This window comes from Mobula birostris, chromosome 9, assembly GCF_030028105.1.
Source record: "Mobula birostris isolate sMobBir1 chromosome 9, sMobBir1.hap1, whole genome shotgun sequence".
Taxonomy (NCBI): domain Eukaryota; kingdom Metazoa; phylum Chordata; class Chondrichthyes; order Myliobatiformes; family Myliobatidae; genus Mobula; species Mobula birostris.
This window is the reverse complement of record NC_092378.1, coordinates 106,778,846-106,795,777: the sequence shown is the minus strand read 5'-3', so window position 1 is coordinate 106,795,777 and position 16,932 is coordinate 106,778,846. Positions and strand designations below refer to the sequence as shown.

General features: G+C 40.9%; 1 protein-coding gene across 7 annotated transcripts in view; it reads right to left on the bottom strand.

The window, feature by feature from the left end:
- Positions 1–16,160, bottom strand: part of katnip (katanin interacting protein) — a 144,590-nt gene extending 128,430 nt beyond the window's left edge. For 2 of the 7 annotated variants that reach the window (XM_072268542.1, XM_072268546.1), the window contains exons 1-2: positions 15,436–15,523; positions 5,504–5,571 (exon numbers count right to left, since the gene is read on the bottom strand). In XM_072268542.1, coding sequence (XP_072124643.1) covers positions 5,504–5,571; positions 15,436–15,466 — 99 coding nt within the window. In that variant the 5' untranslated portion in view covers positions 15,467–15,523. Of the gene's footprint in view, positions 1–5,045; positions 5,088–5,481; positions 5,572–12,203; positions 12,604–15,435; positions 15,524–15,786 lie in introns of those variants that run through there. The other 5 variants (XM_072268548.1, XM_072268544.1, XM_072268545.1 and 2 more) reach the window with 5 other exon arrangements.
- Positions 16,161–16,932: the final 772 nt, after the last annotated feature.

Here is a 16,932-nt window from a genome sequence, read left to right as displayed (position 1 = left end):
CAATTCTTATTTCACAATAATCCCTGAAATAGCTTATCAAATGCTTCCTACAAATCTAACTCCAGAACATCCTCTAGTTCTTCTTTACCCACAACACAGTTTACTTATTTAAATGTGTACTTCCATCATTGATTCTTCAAATAAGCAGCAGAAGATTTCAACTTGAAAATAGTGGTGTGGTGAGAACCCAAGGAAGACCCAGTGATATGCTGGAGAAAGTGGAAGTCAAATGAAGAGCAAACACATTTGTGGGAGAAAAAAAAACTGAATGCAGGAAATTTGAGCTACTGAACCAGAATTGCTTAAAATTGTTAAATTTACTATTGAATTCAAAAGTTGCAAAGTAATTAGTTGAAAACCAAATTGCAGTTCTTCAAGATTTTATTGCTTCGTTGGAACAATCATCATCATCATCAGGTGCCATGCCCAGTTTGAGCTTTGACTGCCATGGCCCACACACTCCTGTTTTGGGTCAAGTGGATCAATTCATTGGTATTCATTTCCAGTTCTCTGGCTGCTGTCTCCATCATCATTTGTCTTTGTCTTCCTCTTGCTTTCTTCCCTTCAATCTTTCCCATAATTACCGTGCATTCTAACTCCTCTTTCCTAGTCACATGTCCAATGAAGTTACGTTGCCTTTTCATGATCTCATACATTAGTTCTCTTTTTGTGTTTCCTCTGTTCATGACATCCTCATTAGATATTCATTTCGTCCATGATATTCTTTCCATCCTCCTCAAAAACCACATCTCTGCTGCTTCAATTCATTTCCTCATGTTACTAGATATTGTCCAACATTCCGAGCCACATAACATAACTGGATAAACGTAACATTTCAGTACTCTGATGCGGGTTGCCCTGCCTAGTTTAGTATTGGTCAGTATACTCTTCATTCTTGTAAAGGTGTTTTTTGCCATCCCTATTCTTCTTTTGATGTCCAAGTCGGACCTGCCATCTGATGTCACCCAGCTTCCTAAGCAGCAAAAGTTCTGTACTTGTTTTATGTCTTTCCAATTTATTTTCAACCTGCAGATAGGATTCTCCTTCTTTTTGGATATCACCATACACTCTGTCTTTTTCCAATTGATAGATAGACCCATTTTTGCACTTACTTCAACAATTATATCAATTAAGTTTTGTAGTTCTTCCTCCGTACTTGCAATTAACACAGTGTCATCTGCATATCTGAAATTATTGATGTTTTCACCACCAACTTTGATTCCCAAGATGTCTCTTATGTTTTGTAATATCGTTTCACTGTACACATTAAACAAATCAGGGGAGAAAACACACCCTTGTCTAATTCCTGTCTTGATTTTCATAAACTAATTCACTCCTCCATCTATTCTTACAGCGGTAGTTTGTTCCCAGTACAGATTTCTGATTAGGTGGAGGTTTTTCAAACCTAGATCTAGAGTTTTCTGTAATATTTCAAATAACTTATTGTGCTTCACTTTATCAAATGCTTTTGTGTAGTCAATAAAACAAACAAATCTTTTTGCACTTGAATAGCTCGTTATGATAGTATCCTTAACATCAATATTGCATTTCTTGTACCTTTGTCTTTCACAAAACCACATTGTTCTTTGCCTACTTCAGCTTGTATCTTACTTTTAGCTCTTGTCATCAAAATTCTTAGAAGTATCTTGGTGATACGACTCATTAAACTTATGGTCCTATGTAATTCACATTCTATTGCTCCAGCTTTCTTAGGAAGAGTGATAAATACTGATTTTTTTCATCTCTTCTGGTATTATTCCAGTCTCATAAATGTCATTGATTAAATCAGTAAGTTTTTCAATTTCATAATCTTCAAGGGCGATAATTTGTTACATTACTAATTCATCAGGACCTGCTACCTTTCCTTTCTTCATCTTATTTATTGCATTACAAACTTCAGATTTGCTGTTTGCCCCCATCCTTCCCCACAGATCTCCCTCCTGGCACTTATACTTGTAAGCGGAACAAGTGCTACACATACACACTTCCTCCCTCACTACCATTCAGGGCCCCAGACAGTCCTTCCAGGTGAGGCGACACTTCACCTGTGAGTCGGCTGGGGTGATATACTGTGCATCCGGTGCTCCCAATGTGGCCTTCAATATGTTGGCGAGACCCAATGCAGACTGGGAGATCGTTTCGCTGAACATTTATGCTCTGTCCGCCAAAGAAAGCAGGATCTCCCAGTGGCCACACATTTCAATTCCATGTCCCATTCCCATTCTGATATGTCTATCCACGGCCTCCTCTACTGTAAAGATGAAGCCACACTCAGGTTGGAGGAACAATACCTTATATTCTGTCTGGGTAGCCTCCAACCTGATGGCATGAACATTGACTTCTCAAACTTCCGTTAATGCCCCACCTCCCCCTCGTACCCCATCCGTTATTTATTTATATACACACATTCTTTTTCTCTCTCTCCTTTTTCTCCCTCTGTCCCTCTCACTATACCCCTTGCCCATCCTCTGGGCTTTTTCCCCCCTCCCCTTTTTCCTTCTCCCTAGGCCCTCTGTCCCATGATCCTCTCTTATCCCTTTTGCCAATCACCTGTCCAGCTCTTGGCTCCATTCCTCACCCTCCTGTCTTCTATCATTTTGGATCTCCCCCTCTCCCTCCCACTTCCAGATCTCTTACTAGCTCTACTTTCAGTTAGTCCTGATGAAGGGTCTCGGCCCAAAACGTCGACCGTACCTCTTCCTAGAAATGCTGCCTGGCCTGCTGCGTTCACCAGCAACTTTTACGTGTGTTACATTTAAACTCAGTTTTTCACAATTCCTGACATTTAATCCTAGAAAATATTCCCTGTCTTAGGTCAATTAGGATCACTACTTTATTTTAAGAATGTGAAATGTCAGAATAATAGTACAGAGAATGATTTATTTCAGCTTTTATTTCTTTCATCACTTTCCCAGTGGGTCAGAACTTTACATACACTTCGTTAGTATTTGGTAGCATTGCCTTTAAATTGTTTAACTTGGGTCAAATGTTTTGGGTGGCCTTCCACAAGCTTCTCACAGTAAGTAGCTGGAATTTTGTTCCATTCCTCCAGACAGAACTGGTGTAACTGAGTCAGATTTGTAGGCCTCCTTGCTCGCACACGCTTATTGAGTTCTGCCCACAAATTTTCTATCGGATTGAGGTTAGAAAATGATGTCAAGTCTGGTTCATCCTTGGGAGCAATTTCCAAACGCATGAAGGTGCCATGTTTATCTGTACAAACAATAGTACGCAAGTATAAACACCATGGGACCACGCAGCCGTCATACCGCTCAGGAAGGAGACGCATTCTGTCTCCTAGAGACGAACGTACATTGGCTCGAAAAGTGCAAATCAATCCCAGAATAACAGCAAAGGACCTTGTGAAGATGCTGGAGGAAACAGGTAGGCAAGTATCTATATCCACAGTAAAATGAGTCCTATATCGACATAACCTGAAAGGCTGTTCAGCAAGGAAAAAGCCACTGCTCCAAAACGGCCATAAAAAAGCCAGACTACAGTTTGCAAGTGCACGTGGGTACAAAAATCTTACTTTTTGGAGAAATGTCCTCTGGTCTGATGAAACAAAAATTGAACTGTTTGTCCATAATGACCATTGTTATGTTTGCAGGAAAAAGGGTGAGGCTTGCAAGCCGAAGAACACCAACCCATCCGTGAAGCATGGGGGTAGCAGCATCATATTGTGGGGGTGCTTTGCTGCAGGAGGGACTGGTGCACTTCACAAAATAGATGGCATCATGAGGAAGGAAAATTATGTAGATATATTGAAGCAACATCTCAAGACATCAGCCAGGAAGTTAAAGCTCAGTCGCAAATGGGTCTTCCAAATGGACAATGACCCCAAGCATACCTCCAAAGTTGCGGCAAAATTGCTTAAGGACAACAAAGTCAAGGTATCAGAGTGGCCATCACAAAGCCCTGACCTCAATCCAATAGAAAATTTGTGGGCAGAACTGAAAAAGCATGTGCGAGTAAGGAGGCCCCCCAACCTGACTCAGTTACACCAGTTCTGTCTGGAGGAATGGAACAAAATTCCAGCAACTTACTGTGAGAAGCTTGTGGAAGGCCACCCAAAACGTTTGACCCAAGTTAAACAATTTAAAGGCAATGCTACCAAATACTAACAAAGTGTATGTAAACTTCTGACCCACTGGGAAAGTGATGAAAGAAATAAAAGCTGAAATAACTCATTCTCTCTACTATTATTCTGACATTTCACATTCTTAAAGTAAAGTAGTGATCTTAACTGATCTAAGACAGGGAATGTTTTCTAGGATTAAATGTCAGGAATTGTGAAAAATTGAATTTAAATGTATTTGGCTAAGGTGTATGTAAACTTCTGACTTCAACTGTATCTTGCTCCCACTTATTTCCACAGTGCATTCTATAAAAACTCTAATCTACTCCCCTGGTTCCTCCATTTCCAGTGGATCTGGTTTAATTCACCTTTGTACGTTTTTATACGTTTTCTTTTTGCCTGATATAACAATTATCTACTCTTCTGGTTGACAGAGCCCATGACATTGTCCATCCCATAATCTATATTTCTATCTTCACTTCTGCTTATAAAAATCCATAGCTTTATCTATCATCATTCCATGTCCAAATCCCCTCCCCAGGTAGATACAAAAAAGTAATCCCGGCGCCTTTACTCTCTCTTTTTAGTTGAAATAGCAATTTCTTTTGATTTCTTTCAGGTGGTATATTACAGATGCTGTTCTCACTCCCCTCCACACTGGGGAAATCAAATCCAGGTAGCTGTTCACTTTGCGGAAACACTTCTTTGTTCACCTTACTGTCATTTTTTCCCACTTTGCTTTCCATCAATGTCAGTTTGTCATTTAAGCATATCTGCACTCCACCCAAAAGAGACTTTCTCCCCCGCTTTTGTTTTTCATTATATACGATTAAATCTCTGGGTTCTTCTAGACCTAATGTAACTCGTTAACATGAATTGTTAACTCTGTTTCTCCTTTGCACAGACATTCCCAGACTTGCTGAGTTATATCAACATTCTCTATTTTTACTATAAAAGATTGAAGTACATTTGCGCCCCTTACACATGACGGCTTTGGTAATCACAGCAGCTGTAAGAGACAGAAAGAAATGGAAAAGTAAACCACTCAAGCCACCAGTTAGAGGAATGATTAACACAATTAGACAGATGGATAGCAAGTGTATACCAGCTTTTTTTTTACTTTAACTTGTAAGATGGGAATTCAATAAGAATGCTTTCCAAATATGCTATAGTTTAGATTGTCCAAATTCCAATCTACTGCAAAATGCTATTCAGACTCTTAAGCAGGACTCCTGTTTTGGGTACAACTTGTGATTTTTTTTTGAAATGAGGTTTATTTGACCCAAATCTAAAGCTACAAAAACATGTATTGAAGAGAATAACAGCAAGGAAGTTCCGTCTCAATAAAATGAAATAAAATTCCATAATTCTTTCAAATGTAACACACTTAAATGAAAACCTACTTCCTTAAGGGTTCATTCCTACCTCACTCCATTCCTCTGACCTCCCTTTGTCTGTTTTCATTTGGTTTGCATGCCTCCTTGAACAGTGACCTTTAGAAGAAAATCAACAGGGCATAAGAGATATAAGTTGAGGAGATATTATATTAACAATGGCATTATCCACAAAAAGCGTAGAAGATAAAAGTTACCAATAAATGGAATTTTAAAGATTGTACAATTGCCCTAGAAAAGAAATTATTTATAGTCTGTGATCTCCAAGTTTAAAAAAAATTCTTCCTTCAGATGTTTGCAACTACAAGTAAATATATGCAAAGTATTCCTGTCTGATCAACTTTCATCATGAGAGATGAAATACCCATGAAATTTAGACATGCCCTGTTGCTTCATGAATGGAGGCATTTAAGGAATGTGGGGAGGAAGCAAGTTGGGAGGTTTGGAAGGGAAAAGAATCCAAAGTGTGACGTCTAGATAACTGGAAACAGAACATGCAGAGATGGATATACCTTTTGTGTATCCAAAGGTGAATGTACCAGAGTCACGGGAACAAAGAACATTACAGCACCAGGACTTTGGAAAGACTTCCAAGGGTTTCAAACACAATGATGAGAATTTTAAATTCAAAACACTGGGAAACCAGGAACCAATGTAGACAGGAAGGACAGCAGCAAGCTGTTGAAGGTTGACATTGGTAAAGTTTTGAATTAATTAAAATTTACAAAATTAAAATAACAATTTAGGAGTAAAGCCATGAAAGCTTTACAAAATTTTAGTTTTTTACAATGAGGTAAACAAAATTACAGAGATAAGGGTAAGTAGTTCTTATCAGTGTCAGAAACCAAAACCAAAAGCACAGCTAAGGGTTGAACAAGAGCAGAATAACAGCGAGTTCTGGAGATCAATGTAAGAATGGTAGCACTGACTGGACCAGTAATGTAAATACAATGACTGCAAAGGCAGGGCAGAAAAAGGGTATGCTGCAACGATCAGACACATCCCAAATCCTCAAAGCCTTTCTACAAGACAAATCACAAGAATCATGGAATAATCTCCAGGCATGAATGAGTAGAACTTCAATGGCATACAGGAGCTTTGAAACTATCCTGGCCAAAGCAATCCATTTGATTCTAACTCCATCCATCAAATGAACAATCACAACATCCACAAGGGAACAATAACTGCAGGGTATATCATTTATTAACCAACACAATTTGGACATAGCCTTCTACACCCACCACTTCTATTACTTGGAAGGAAATACTTAGGAGGCGTTTGGGAACACTAACATCTGCTAGCAGCGCTCCAAATCATGCATCATATCTTTGTAATACATTGTCACTCCTTCATCTTTGCTGATTAAATCCCAGGACTCTCTCATTAGTAACAACTAGGAATACCTTCACCAGGAAAAATGCATCAGTTCAAGGTGGCCAGCTGAGCCCACTGAGTTATGAGCAATTTGGGGTAGATAATAAATTCAAACACTACTGAAGTACACATTTTGTAAAATAAAATTGACAAAATGAAACAACAAAAAACAAGATTCACTCCACAGATGCCGCCTCACCATCTGAGTATCTCCAGCGGATTTTTTCAATTCAAATTTCTAGCAACTTCAGTTTTCAATGAAGAAAACAGAATGACTGATTGTCGTAAGGTGAATAGAAAACAGGGTGAAAAATTGATGGTGACAACTTGTTTGGGCTTCTAGAGAAAAAGATGCAGATAGTAGCAATCACACCAAGAGCAGATATATGGGCTTTGTTAAGATAATTGGCTCCTTATTGTCACATACATCAAGGTACAGTGAAAAACCTTGTTTTAGATGCCATCAGTGCAAGAGAAAAGCAGTAAGAAAATGCAAAATAAAGAGTTAGTTACAAGTAAGTGTAGTGTAAGCAAACAATACGATGAAAGCCATGACGAGGTAAATGTGAGGTCGAGCATGTCTTATCATATAAGGGGACTGTTCAATGGCTTCATAAAAGAAGTTGCGCTTGTCCTGGGCTTTCCTACTCTTGAACTCGGGAGTCTCCTGTCTCATTGTTTCAGGCTTTTAGATCTTCTGTCCAATGAGGGGTGGGGGAGGGGAGTAAAGCGAGAGAGAATGTTCGGGCTATGAGGAGTCGTTGATCCTGTTGGCTGGTTTATCAAGGCAATGAGGACATAGACAAGAGTCCACGGAGGGGAGGTCGCTTCTTATGAGGTACTGGGGTATGTCTGCAGCTCGCTGCAGTGTTTTGTTCTCTCAAACACAGCAGTTGCCATGCCAAGCCATGACGCCTGCAGATAGGATGTTTTTGATATGCATCGATCAAAATTGGTTCGGATTAATGGGGACGTGCCAAATTTCTTTAGCCTCCCGAGGAAGTAGTGGTACTGGTGCACTTTCTTGGCCATGACTTCTACATGGTCAGACCAGGGCAGGCTATTGGTGATGTTCACTCCTATGAACTTGAAACTCTCAAGCCTCTTGACCTAAGCATCACTGATGTAAACAAAAACCACACCCCTTCTTTTGTTTTACTGACAGTGAGGGAAAGGCAATTTTGCTGCTGGATGCTGACAGGGAGTGAATAATGTCAGTGGAGACATTAACATTTTTTTGGAAACTAAGATGGGAAGTAGAATTTGTAGAATCGCCTACCACTATAAGAAAATCATTTGACCCATACATATCTGAGTGAACTTTCCAGTCAAAGCCACTCTTTGCATTCAGTCTGTAGATTGTTCCAGGCAGAGGGCCAGAAAAATGAATGTACCATTCTGCCCAAAATATTGTATGCAGCCAAGTTAAATGCAATCACCAATTCAGTGAGAATGAAGTTATGGCAGAAAGATGCAAATCGCCAGTGCGTGATTACAGATTAAGGGCCAAGCAACAGTTGAGTAAAACATGGCTTTGTGTCCAAGATGAGGGGACTTCAACACTGGCTGAATGGGTGCTACAGTAAGAAGTTAAATGTCTTATTTCTCAAATTTGCAGCATATATTGCCTCAAAAGTTTATTTTTTTAAAACATTATCTTGAAACTTCCCCATCAAAAGGGGCACTAAGTAAATTCAGCAGATAGATTAGTTTATTTTTGTATGCAAAATGGTAAATTTCAATTTATTAATTTGGATTAGAATGTATATTTCATGGCAGCTTTTGTTTATGACAATCAGTGACAGGGAGAAAAAGACATGAGGAATTGTTAGTAAATAGGAAATAACAGATGTCACTCAATTATTTGTTCACTAATGAGCCCAAGTCTCATTTGTTCCTCAATTATCGAATATGCACAGCCATTTAATTATTCGGCTTTTTAATACAAACGGATAAGACATCTTGAAGATGTGTTCAAAATTCTGAGGTTTATGAATATGGACTGTAGTTCATATTAGCCTCTTTCAGTTCAATGTTTTTTATTGTTCTCACTCACTCTTTCTTGTTGCCAAATGGCAGGCTGGGCATTTGGGAGATCTGTTAGTTTTTGTGCGATGGAGGGGTTGAGGGTGTTTGGGGGTTTGCAAGTTTTTGTTTCTTTTTTGTGCAGGGGGATTGATGTCTTTCTTTCAACTACTTCTGTGGTTTTCTGTATTCTATAGCTATCTGGAGAAGACAGATTTCAGAATTGTATTCTGCATATATATTTTGATAATAAAATGAACCATTGAACCTTTGAAATAGATACTGATTAAAAATTTACTTGTGGATAAACTCATCTGCAGTTGTAATAAATCTGTACCAAATCACCACACTTAAGAAGAACGTCAGGGAATAACTTTTATACTAAAAAAAAATGATAATGTTCACTCAGTAGTGGCTCACAGAAGATTTCAATTTTGATTCTGTAATTGAATCTCAGCAGAATGACAAAAATCACATAATGAGTACAACTTCAATTTTACTGTGACCACGATTTCCCAATATTAACCAGAATACAACAGATAAAAAGTACAATACTTTCCTGCAATTGCGCTGCTGGTAATACTATTCCACAGAGCCTAAGGTGTCTAAATAATTTTTTGAATATACATTTACAAAAGTCTTTTTGATATAACTGCACATAGCAAGAAAATGAAAATGCACTGAATTTGCACAAATCTTGGCAGTATGGATACTTCCTGCAAGGCAACAGAGCAGATGACCAGGTGGGAAAGATGTAAGATGTTAGGTTTCTCAGGAAAATGCTCTGGAGTCTAAACTTCAACAATGATTTTGCATGAACGACTACTAAATTGCACATAGATATATTTGCATACTAATAACTGAACATTAAGTGTCTAAAGTTCATAAGCTCTATAGTTAGAGGAGCAGACAGGAGATTCAGTGGGTGTGAAATTTTGCCAGATGTTATTTCGCCTCCCAGGTGCCAAGGTCAGGGATGTCTCTGATCAGATCTACAGTATTCTAAAGGGGAAGGTGAGCAGCCAGAAGAGAAAACATAGTGAGCCAAGTAAAAAGCTGAAAAGTAGAACGTCCTGGTTGTAATCTCTGGATTGCTAACTGTGCCACATGCCAGTGAAAGTAAGGATAAATTGTCAGATGAATGCATGGCTGAGGAATTGGTGCTGGTGGAGGGGTTTCAAATCTCTGGATCACTGGGAGCTCTTCTGGGGAAGGTATGACCTGTACAAAAAGGACAGGTCGCGCCTGAACCGAAGGGAGACCAATATCCTAGCGGCCAGATTTGCTAGAGCTGGTTGGGGAGCATTTAAACTAATTTGGCAGGGGTTATGGGAATTGGAGTGATAGGGCTGATGGTGGGGCAGTTGATATACAGGAAGATGCAGTGTGTACTGAGACTGTGAGGAAAACAAGCTGATGATAGGGCAAAACTGTAGCTAATGGGACAAGTTAAAGTGTAACAGGGGGCCAAAATTAAAAAGAGTGATGAATACAGAACTGATGGTGTTATATTTGAATGCACACAGTATATGGAATATGGTAGATGATCTTGTTACATAGTTAGTGACTGGCAGCTACGACATTGTGGGCACCACTGTGTTGTACTTGAAAGAAGATCATAGTTGGGAGCTTAACATCCAAGGATACACATTGTATCAAATAGACAAGCAGGTAAAGCAGAGAGGGGGTGAGGTGGCTCTGTTGGTAAAACAAAATTAAATCAAATCCTTAGAAAAAGATGACTTAGGCTCGAAAGATGTAGAATGTGGGTAGAATTAAGAAACTGCAAAGGTAAATAGACCCTGATGGGAGTTATGGACACGCCTCCAAAAAGTAGACATGTGTGTTACAAATTACAAGAGGATATAGAAAAAACATGTAAAAAGGGCAACGTTACTATAAGTTAAGGGTAATTTCAAGATGCAGGTAGATTGGAAAATGAAGCTGATGCTGGATCCCAAGAGAGGGAATTTGCAGAATGCCTATGAGATGGCTTTCTGGAGCAGCTTGTGGTTATGCCAACCAGTGGAACAGCTATTCTGGACTGAGTGTTGTGTAATGAACCAGATTTGACTAGGGAGCTTAAGGTAAAGGAACCCTTGGGACAGAGTGGTTATAATATGATACAATTCACCATGCAGTTTAAGAGGGAGAGGATAAAAGTCACATATATCACTATTACCATGGAGTAAAGGAAACTACAGAGTCATGAGAGAGAAGCTGAAAAGCTGGTCAAAGTTGATTGGAAGCAGACAATAGCAAGGATGATGGCAGAACGTTGATGGCTGGAGTTGCTGGGGGCAATTCAGAAGGCACAGATAGACATCGCAAAGATGAATAAGTATTCTAAAGGGATGATAACATAACAATGCCTGACAAGGGAAGTCAAAGTTAGCATAAAAGATAAAGAGGACATACAATATAATAAAAATTAGGGGGAAGTCAGAGGATTGGGAAACTTGTAAAAATGAACAGAAAGCAACTAAAAAGCCATAAGGAGAGAAAAAATGAAATATGAAGACAAGCTAGCCAATGAAATAAAAGAGGATACTAAAGGTTTTCTCCAGGAGAGATGAAAGTGTGTATTGGACCGCTGGAATATGACATTGGAGAGGTAGTAATGGGGGACAAGGAAATGGCAGATGAACTGAATAACTATTTTGCATCAGTCTGCATGTGGAAGACATTAGCGGTATTCCAGAACTTCAAGAGTGTCAGGGGCAGGAGTATAGTTTCTATTTGGCAAGCTGAAAGGTTTGAAGGTAGATAAGTCACCTAGCCCAGATAGACTATACCTCAGGGTTCTGAAAGAGGTAACTGAAGAGATTGTGGAGGCATTAGCAATGAATTTTCAAGAATTGCTAGTTTCTAGAATGTTTCTGGAGGACTGGAAAATTGCAAATGTCACTCCACTCTTTAAGAAGGAAGGGAGGCAGAAGAAAGTAAATTAAAGGCCAATTAGACTGACTTCGGTGATTGGGAAGATGATAGAGTACATTATTAAGGGTGATGTTTCAGGGTTGTTGGAGACACATGATAAAATCAGCCAAAGTCAGCATGGCTTCCTTAGGGGGATATCTACCTGACAAATCTGTTGGAATTCTGAGAAATAACAAGCAGGATAGACAAAGGAGAGTCAACGAATCATATTTACTTGGATTTTCAGAAGGCCTTTGACAGGGAGCTGCACATGAGGCTGCTTAACAAGATAAGAGTTCATGGTATTACAGGAAAAATACTTGCTTGGATAGAAGATGGTCCTATCCATGCTAGAAAATGGTGGCAAGCTCAGATGCTTCAGGTATTATGAGGCCAACCAAAGGTGATAGTACCTTATTTAAATGTATTTTTATGATCGCAAGACCCTGCTGGACATTAAGAACTTAAGGTACCGCAATTCTACCCCGTCAGTGAGTCTGCTCATTGGTAGAGAAACTGAAGGCGCTAGACTTGGTGCAGATGGGGCTGCTGCCTTCTACAAAGGTGGCACGCGAAGGTGATGTGCGGGCTAACAGCAAGTAATTGTCTTAGTCACTTTGCTTGAGATCACAAGATGGAATGCCGCGAATCTGGTTCACCGGGGACCAGTGGTTGCGGACGAAGGGAGAGCTGCATGGCCTCAGGGGTAGCGAGGACGAGGCATCAAACTGCTGTGACGCCGATTTGCAGCGTCCAGGAGAGAGGTGTTGGAGCTGGTGCCAGAGGCGTCAGTGCTGTCCTCCAGAGTTCGCTCTGCAGAAGACATAGTCATAGTCATACTTTATTGATCCCGGGGGAAATTGATTTTCGTTACAGTTGCACCATAAATAATTAAATAGTAATAAAACCATAAATAATTAAATAGTAATATGTAAATTATGCCAGGAAATAAGTCCAGGACCAGCCCATTGGCTCAGGGTGTCTGACCCTCCAAGGGAGGAGTTGTAAAGTTTGATGGCCACAGGCAGGAATGACTTCCTGTGACGCTCTGTGTTGCATCTCGGTGGAATGAGTCTCTGGCTGAATGTACTTCTGTGCCCAGCCAGTACATTACGTCGTGGATGGGAGACATTGTCCAAGATGGCATGCAACTTAGATGGCATCCTCTTTTCAGACACCACTGTCAGAGAGTCCAGCTGTATTGTGTTAGACTGCAGACTGCTGTAACATTCATGGATTTGGGGAGTTGGACTGATTTTCGTGTGACTACATTTTACTGCTGTCTTACATGTGTTATATGTGCCTTGTGCTGTGTATGACTGTTGCTACTGTGTTTCACATCTTGGCCTCGCAGTAATGCTGTTTCATTTGGCTGTATTTAGGAATATTCATGGATGGTTGAATGATAATTACAACTTGAACAGATCAGCTGATTGGCAGGAGGCAAAGAGTGGGAAAAAAGGGAGCCTTTTCTGGTTGGCTGCCAGTGATCAGTGGTGTTCCACAGTGGGTTGGTGTTGGGATGCTTCTTTTCACAATATATGTCAATGATTTGAATGACAGAATTGATGGCTTTGTGGCCAAGTTTGCGGATGATATAAAGATAGGTGGAGGGGCAGATAGTGCTGAGGAATCATGAAGTCTGCGGAAGGACTTAGACAGATTGGGAGAAAGTGCAAAGAAGTGGCTGGTGGTATATTGTGTAGGGGAGTGTATGATCATGCACTGTAGTAGAAGGAATAAAGGGGCAGACTATTTTCAAAACTTCAAAAATCAAAGTTGCAAAGTGTTTAATATTTCAGTAATATTTGAGTAATATTGAAAATATATTATTTGACTCTTTGTTGTATATTCTTTGTTCTAACTGTAAATGCATTGCAGTTATTTGTAAATTTATACATTAAAAATGTCTAAAAATCTGTAAAAAAAAAACTCCATGACTTTACTTTCAATTAGTTTAATGTTTTGGAGTTACAAAACATAACAGTGATGAAGAGAAAGGTTTTAATGACCTGAGATTTACGATGTATATTGAGTCACAAAACATAAGACAAAGGGACTTGGGAATCCTTGCGTAGGATTTCCTAAAGGTCAACTTGCAGATTGAGTCATTGGTAAGGGAGGCAGATGCAATGTTAGCATTCATTTTAAGAGGCCTAGAATACAAAGGAAGGATGTAATCCTGAGGCTTTATCAGGCATTGATCAGACCTCACTTGGAGTATTGTGGACAGTTTTGGGCACCTTATCTAAGAAAAAATGTGCTGGCATCGAAGACGGTCCAGAAGAGGTTCAGAAGAATGATTCTAGGAATGAAAGTGTTAACGTGCGATGAGTGTTTGATGGCTCTGGGCCTGTACTTACTGGAGTTTAGAAAAATGAGGTGGGGGGGTGGATTTCATTGAAACTGATCGAATATTGAAGGGCCTACATTGAGTGGATGTGGAGAGGATGTTTCCCATGTGGGCGAGTCTAGGATCAGAGGGCAGAGCCTCAGAACAGAAAGGCATCTATCCAGAACAAAGATGAGGAGGATTTTCTTTAGCCAGTAGTAAATCTGTGGAATCCATTGCCACAGACTGCTGTGGAAGCCAATTCACTGAGTATAGTTAAAGCAGAGGATGACAGGTTATTGATTAGACAGGGTGTCAAAGGTTATGGGGAGAAGGAAGGAGATGGGATTGAGGGGGATAATAATTCAACCATGATGGAGTGGCAGAGCAGACTCATTGGGCCAAATGGCTAATTCTGCTCCTATACCTTATGGTCTACAGAAAATTAAGGCTGCTGGAGTTAGAGGGAAAGTGCAAAGTTATCCACTTGTCAGCTAAGAGAGATAAAGCAGAGTACTGTACTTCATAAAAAAAGGGAAAGCCAGGACCTGTAAAGAGCAGACCCTTCAGAATGCAAGTACACAAATCATTAAGACCTAGCAGCTCAGTTACAAAGGCAATTAACAAGTCCAGCCACACATTTTATCTCCTGAAAACTGTAATAGAAAGGAAAAGATGTTATAATTTAGCTCAATTAAGATTTGTCCAAACCAACTTTGAAATGTGATATTCAATTCTGAACAGGAATACTACATTGGCCTAAGAGGTGGCATGAATCCATTCAATGATATCGTGCGCAGTCAGTATTGAATTAAGGTAAACTTGGCTTGTCCTCTTCTAATTATACCTCTAATTTGATCAGGTCAGGGTTGCTATCTGATCAAAAATGTGATTTAAAAGATTTAATAAATTTGACAAGTTTGCAATTTTACAGATATTGCTTCACAAGAAAGCAACTGTATTTAAGTTAAATAAGACAAATTGATGAAACTGCAGATCTGAATACCAAAAGTATTAAAGGCTTGCATCAAATATTGAATCTTAAAGTTAGGAGAAAAAAATAACTTCTACTCAACTGCAGTAAAGCAATAGAAAAGAAAATTAAAATGATCAACTTTTGACAAAGTTAAAGGGAAAAGGCTACTGCTAAGTGGCGAGTTAGTAGCAATGTGTCATTAACATCAACGCTAAAATTGTTATTTTCTCTAACATACCCAATATGGACACTCTTTGAGGAAACCCTTAAAATGCACACTATACGAACAGAACCCCAGGGAAAAGCCACACCTAAAGAGAAAATGAACAGTACGTACAACAAGCACTGCTGACAGAGTGAAGTTCCATCACCACAGCCCTAGCAACAGGTTTCAACCAACAAGAGATCAGCTGCTGTCTGAATTGTGTACATCTCTTCAGCTACAAGCTTTAGTCTGGAGCCTGTACGCGCGGACTAAAATGGGTGGGTGCTTGCAACCGGTGAGCGGAATGGGAATGGGGGTGAAGACATTCCGGACTCCAGGGAAAAGCCCGATGCTTTGGGAGGATGTTCCAGGGGCCAGGAACAGGGTTGCCACCGCAAGAGGGAGTGCGGCTATGCCCAGAAGCGGGACTGGTTTCTTTTGACACCAACACACCAGGGAGCAGACCCGACGCCGCCTACTCACTGTCCATGCCGCCGCCGCCGCCGACTCTGACTCCGGCCCCCAGCCCGGCTGCCGCTGCCGCCGCCGTCGCAAATTTCCGGTGAGTCTACAGGTTGCGCCGGTAACGAGGGGCAACAGCCAACCAAAGCCCACTTCCTGTCGCCACTAACCAATAGCTACATCGCTTTGCTGCTTAGTGACCGGGGGTCGGAGGGTCTTGTCCAGCTCGCGGCCTGTGATCCAGGCTCTGGGATCGGTGCGTCCGGCCCGGCCCCCTGACCCCTCCAGGCTCAGTAGTGAAAATCTGCAGACGCTGGAAATCCAAGCAACGCACACAGTGCTGGAGGAACCCAGCGGGCCAGGCAGCGTCTATGGAAAAGAGAAAACAGTTGACGTCTCGGGTCGAGACGGGTTCCGATGAAGGGTTTCGGCCCGAAACGCCGACTCTTTACTCTTTTCCATAGATGCTGCCCGGCCTGCTGAGTTCTTCCAACATTGTGTGTGTGTTGCTCAGTGGTCACAGCCTACGGCCACCGACCCAGTCTCATCGCTGCCCCCGGACACCACGAGCCTCCGGGTTCTGGCTCAGTGCCCTCAAAGCTGAAGTTCATGCTGCTCTCCGCGGGCAGCAGGTCTGCGTGCCTCAGCGCAGACCCATGCACTATTCTCACGGTCAGTGACCTGCGAACTCCAGTACCACAGAGCGCTGGAGGAACTCAACGGGTCAGGCAGAATCTACGGAAGGAATAGGCAGAGGATGTTTCGACGAGAGATCCCATTATCATATACTAGTTTGTAAACCTGGGCTTGTGGCTCAGAAACCCCTAGTCCTAGCTCTGAGATTTCTTTTGTCTCCATTGCGTATTGGTGTTAACAAATCTGGGCGTGGCTCAGAAAACCCTAGTCATTGCTGTCAGACCTCACTTTGGATTCAGTGGCCCTCAGATCCCTGCTCTATGTCTAACCTAATTTTGTACATATTCAAGCTTTTCTTCAGATGACTCCAGATTCTGTATTCATGCAGTATCAGCTCAGCACTCAAAAACCGCCATCAATACTGCCATCTCCCACAGCTCCTCCATATCCTGTACTTCCGTCTTCACAACATCCTCCCACTGTCATAACGGATAACTAAAGCAGGCATTCCTAACCTGAGTCCCTGGGGTC